This window comes from Corticium candelabrum, chromosome 14 (genome assembly GCF_963422355.1).
Source record: "Corticium candelabrum chromosome 14, ooCorCand1.1, whole genome shotgun sequence".
NCBI lineage: Eukaryota > Metazoa > Porifera > Homoscleromorpha > Homosclerophorida > Plakinidae > Corticium > Corticium candelabrum.
The window spans coordinates 5,373,987-5,379,986 of record NC_085098.1 but is presented as its reverse complement, the minus strand read 5'-3'; the positions used below and the strand labels follow the sequence as shown (position 1 = coordinate 5,379,986).

The following is a 6,000-nucleotide window of genomic DNA, read 5'->3' as shown; positions in this document are numbered from 1 at the left end:
GATGTTTGTGCATGCTTGCTTGTCTAATAAGTGCCAGTACATCTGCAGCTGTTCTTAGTCTAGGCTAGCATGCAGCCGAGGGTTTAGCACTCTAGCTAACGATTCTTGTTAACACCAGTGATAACAATGAGCGCATGCGTTGCATTACAATGGTCCGTTCACAAAGACACTATTGTAACTCTAGCGCATGCGCGCCTTGAAGAAGTACTAAAGTGCTAAATCCTCGGCTGCTAGCTTAGGATACGAAACAGCTGCTGCACACGTATAGAATACTAGCACTTAATTACGAGTAAGCATGCACAACCATCTCATTATTCTGCACTAACTTGGCGCGAGGTGTAGCACCGTCCCAACACCACAGGTCACGCCCAATAGTCTAGCACCTAAAATCGACACAGGCGACGCTGGAGTGCGCCGCTAATAAATTAACCGGAGGAGGGTTACAGTATTGTGTTATTGGATGGGCGGACGGACGACCGGACAACTGAAATGTAGTGCATGCTCTCATTGTTATCGTTGGTTTAATTTAATAATTAGCCATGGCTAACGTGACAAGCACGATTCGAGCATCTGTCTACAACGAATCTAAGTATAGTCTAGACTATCGAAAGTCGGTTGCACGCCGAAAACAAATAATTTTGTATAAACAGGAAATCGCAGTTCCCAGCCTACAATAATAGCTTTGGGACTCTCACAAACCCCACTAAAGAATTCGGGATTCCCCCGAGTCCCTAAAGGTCCCCTACCGTGGGACTCGTACAGATTACAAGTAAACAAACGATTTATGACGAAATACCAAACTGTTCCGTCTACACCCGCTCGACACACGGCGACCTAAAACTAGAAACGCAGTCGCGATATTACACTCGGTTTTTCTAGGCAAGAAAAGAAATGTAGGTGAAGCAAGACGCACTGTGTCTTTCAAATAGGCATGCAGAACAATAACAGAGTGCCTATTTGAGTCGTCTAAAAAACAGGAACCAAATAGTTCCAGCTGAAGACGATCTACAATCGAACTGTAAGCCCTGATACAACAGTTTTGGGAACGAAAAGGCCCCAGATAGAATTCCCCAAACACAGCCCCCAACCATGCAGCAGAAATGCGCTCCAATATTTTTTAGCAGCTGAGGTCTGCTACGTAAATTATGGTTTAGTCCACCACGTAGGTTTCTTGCATGCTAGTGAATTATACAGTACATTGTCAAACGCTGTTCGGACCTCTAGCTAGAGCTAAAAACGTGCAGCTACGTAGCGCCTACGTATACGTACCTATCCGTATCTAGATAGCACTTACTTTACTTGAGAATGCAGCTATCGACAAAGTGCCTTGAACAACGCAGTAATCGCTGGCAGTGTGTGTGTGGAATTTGGCTACCTCGAGTGGCCAGACCTGGAAAGTACTGTCACTCCGGTATGGGCGAATTTTTTTGGGCTCAGTTAAGTAATTAAGTGTGGCCTTAGCTGACATAAACGAAGTGCTGTCTTTTGCGCACCTTTCGGGCAGTAACCTGTACCGTTTATTGAAAGGAGCCCCCAGTTTTGAACGTCGTCTGCTGAACGTTGTTTTCGGCACAAATCGACTTCAAATAAATTGAATGGCAGGTAAAGATAATTATAATTTACTTTTTTGCGGTTAATTAAACAAATTTCATTTTCAAAAAATCTTGTTTTGGGTCCAACTGGATTGATCAAATTATGCGTCAATATTGCATGGCACTACTGTTGCATGCACTGCATACATCAAATCGTGTACTATTTATTGCCAATTTATTTCCTGTATAAATTAAATAATATGCAATTATTAATAATAATACAATTAGAAAAGTGGAAAGTACTCAGGTATAGTTTAATTCTATTTCACAACTACTACTACAAAAAATTTATTAAGATAAACAATATACAATTAAAATGACAGCATATGATGTGTGTGTACACAATATCTATTTGGTATAAACACTTGCATGAAATAATGTACTTTAATTAAGTTAGCTAAGCTAATGACTCTTACATATGAAGTTATAATATGGTATCAGTTATTGTGTCGTTGACACTATTATATTTCAAACTACACACTATGGCATTGGTTGTTATAAGGCTGGTGACATGATGACAGTTATAATTACTATTAGTATACTGTGGTGTGTGTAGTGTGTGTGTGTGTGTGTGTGTGTGTGTGTGTGTGTGTGTGTGTGTGTGTGTGTTTGTTTGTTTGTGTGTGTGTTTGTGTGTGTGTGTGTGTGTGTGTGTGTGTGTGTGTGTGTGTGCGCGCGCATGCGTGCGTGCGTTTGAACAACAAATATTTGTTTAGAAATATCAACAATTAGATTTGTTGTTGTGCCAACTATTACATACACAGCAGAGTTTACTATAGATAATAAGAAGTAATTGTGTTATGCTACTTTGTACAGTAATGAAATATTTTTGACATTAACATGTACAAACCAAGAAAGATGACATCTGTCTGTTTTGGTGATTTCAATAAACTATTGATGGCTCAACTTCGCCTCAGGTGATAACCCCGCCCCTCATGCAGGTAAAGCCATATAACACGTTAACTAATCATCTTGATAAGTAACTTATGCCACGGTCACGTGACATGTATGTATAAGTGAGTACAATAATAACTGGAAGTAACTTATTGCACACTTGCCGTGCAACAGGTCATATTCATATACACCACCTCAATATGCCCTCGTGACTGGTTGCACGTCACGTGAACATGGTATAAGTCCCTTTACTTAGTTTGCCAGTTGTATTTAGCAGTTGGTCAGAGTGAACTGTACTTAGTCTTGCTTGCTATTGTATCTAACTTCATTTATGAAAATATATGGAAAGACAGACAGACAGACAGACAGACAGACAGACAGACAGGCAAACAGACAGTAGACAGTAGGACAGACAAACAAAATTTAACATAAAGTAGAGCATTGTGCTGGCCATGCAACCGAGACAATGATTTTGTCGATTCCCAGACTAAATGATCTTGGCTCTATATAAAGAAATGTTGGTTATTTTCTCAGCAACATATAGCAGAAGTGTTTCTCAAGAACTAGCAACCATTTGTATTTCCATTAGTAGCAATGAGAGAGTTGGCTCCATCATACTGCATAAGCTGTCCCACGCTACTAGTGTCACCTCACCATTCTCGACAGTTTTGCCTTTTCCAAGCGACTCTCGTGCTGTCTACTCGTTGCTTTTGCCAGTAAAGACTATTAACGTTTGGAATACAAAATCAAGTTACCAAACTAGCTCAAAAGTGTACTAAATTATGAATGAGCTGAAACTCGTAAAAACGAATCTTCTTTATGAGAGTGCAGAAGGAATGTACAGATACAGTGGTTTAAACTTTTGACCCCAGTCACTGTATGTAGATACCACACATACTGCAACAAAAAAGGAACAGAGAACAAACAAAACCAAAATCACAAGTACACATGTACTATGTACTTGTCGTCAATAGTTTATTGAAATCACCGAAACAGACAGATGTCATCTTCCTTGGTTTGTACATGCTAATGTAAAAAATTATTTCATTACTGTACAAAGTAGCATAACACAATTATTTCTTATTATAGAAAAACTCTGCTGTGTATTAGTTGGCACAACAACAAATCTAACTCTTGGTATCTACAAATATTTGCTGTTCACACACACATTACATTACATTGTCCGCTACTCGTGTACGAGTTCACGACTTCTCTATTGATTAGAATTCAACCATCGCTTGTGTGCATGTTCATGGGCATAGAGGCCAATACGAGAATGACAATCGCGATGACAGATGGCGCATACATATTGACTTGTAATTACTCCTTGAGCCATTTGCTGATGTATGTGTCGTCGTTCTTCTAATTTTTTCATTCTCTCATCCTCAAACTTCTTCAGACCAGATGACACTTTCTTCCTTCAAACCAAACAATCAGACGCCAGTGGTTCCCAATTGTCCTGACTGATGACCATATTTTGCAGATGATGACGCAGCATGTCTTTATATCTAAGTTTTTGACCACCAGTTCTTCTCTTGCCATTTTAACAACTGTCCAAAGAACACTTGCTTTGGTACCTTTATGTCGTTCATTGTTGTGACATGACCAACCCATTGTAGTTGTTGTTTTGTTATCATACATTCAATCCCTGTCATACCAGATCGTTCCAGAACCTCACTATTTGACATTCTTTCACTCCAATGAATTCTCAAGATACGACGCAGACTACGAAGATGGAATTTTTCAAGTTCTTTAATGTTTCTCCTGTCAAGAGTCCATGATTGTGACCCATATAAAAGAGTTGTAAGAATGACTGCCTTGTATACTTTGATTTTAGTTTTTACTTTGATACCTCTTTGACTCTACAGCCTCTTTTGAAGTGCACCATATGATCTGTCTATGTGGTCTAGCAGGTCCTGGTGGTTCTTCTGCTACTGCAACTACCTCCTCTGCCTCTAACAATCCTGTGGTATCTGCTGCTATATCTTCTACCAAGATGTGAATGACATCTGGTTCTTGATTGACCCATTCTCCTGGATTGCTGCCTTGCTGCTCATGTTCCTCGGTCTCCTGATCTGCTGGTAATTCCACTTCTCGAGCTGTTCTGTAGAACACCTTCAGTCTGTTACTGTGAACACGTTTTCTCTTTCTCTTTTCTCCTCCCACCTTTTGAATCTCGTAGTTATTCCGGCCTACTTGCCTCATGACTTGATACGGTGTAGCAGCGGATTTGTTCCGGCCGCGGATTTGTTCGACGTAGGGTGCGCTGCGGATTTGTTCCAGGGGCTCCTATTGCTTTATGGAGCCACACCCTACAGAAAAAACACCTAACGCGCGCATGAAGTTACTACTCTAGTCGGGACCCCCTTTCAGAGATTTCTATCCATTGTTAACAATGGCACCGATGAATAGGATTGACACTAAAACAGTGAACAATGCGATGTACAAAATGACGACCTTAGTCCTAGGTGAAAGATATCGAACGCGCGTTATCCGGGACCTCGCTCCCACACCAGCTGCTGTCACAAGTCTAACGTGCGTTATGTGATGAGACACCGGCGACTACAGAGGTAATTAGGAATCATCAAGAGCGTTTACCGAAATTCTATTGTTGTGCCTACATTCTGTACACTCTTACTTAGGTTAAAACAAACCATCGTCTAATTAGCTGGTAGAAGATAGATGCAGAATGAGGATTTATCATTTGCTTATTGCTCCTGCACAGGGATCTGGTAAGCAACTCTTCGGATTGCACGTTTACTCAACATCCCAAACCTTTAGTGACTTAATTTCTAGAAAGTTTGCACAATTTTACTTGTACAAGAATTCGTTTGCTGTGGTATAGTCAATCCCGTACTTCCTCATAATAGCATGATTGGCAGCCTGCACAAACAGTTAGTGTAGAAAATTACTTGTGACAGTAGGTTTCTACTTTTTACCTCTGGAAATGAGACAGACATGACATAGGACATTCTTGTTAGTGAGGCTTCTTCTTGTCCCATTACAGAGTCTAACAATTTGTAGATCTCAAAGCATACACCACTTACCTGTGCATGCAATATACACTGTTAGAAGGTTTATATACAGTAGTTCACCATGATTACATTGTCGTCACACTCTGACCATCTCTCTCGCAGCCACATCATTTTAGTCCGCTCACGAGACTGTTTTCCCTTGACGAATAGGTCATGTCTTTCAGAAAAAACTTTTCCGAGGTAGATATCACAAATTGTATCCTGTAGATACAGCATATATTGTACCATGCATTATCTGTTCTAAAGAAAGACATTATTTTCTTTCCTTGAACTTTGGTAGCAGCTGTTGGAATTCTTGTATAGTGAATGACATTGATTGTTTTCTTATTGTTTTGCATTGCTGGACCTTTTTACACAAACTGTATACTAGACTAGCTCATGTAACAGTTTATACCATACGTTAGCAGTGTCTGTAAGATCCACTATCTCTTTAGTTGATGACAGTTGTAGACTGTCAGACTTTCTTTGTACGTGCCTGA

General features: G+C 40.2%; 1 protein-coding gene across 1 annotated transcript; it reads right to left on the bottom strand.

Moving 5' to 3' along the window:
• Positions 1-4,135: 4,135 nt before the first annotated feature.
• LOC134190037 (uncharacterized) lies at positions 4,136-4,764 on the bottom strand. The gene has a single exon (XM_062658448.1). The coding sequence runs from the start codon at positions 4,689-4,691 to the stop codon at positions 4,320-4,322; it is 372 nt and encodes a 123-aa protein (XP_062514432.1). The 5' UTR covers positions 4,692-4,764; the 3' UTR covers positions 4,136-4,319.
• Between the last annotated feature and the right edge of the window lie 1,236 nt (positions 4,765-6,000).

Coding starts and splice junctions, on each gene's coding strand:
- LOC134190037 (XM_062658448.1), bottom strand. CDS start 4,691: ATGAGGCAAGTAGGCCGGAATAACTACGAGATTCAAAAGGTGGGAGGA.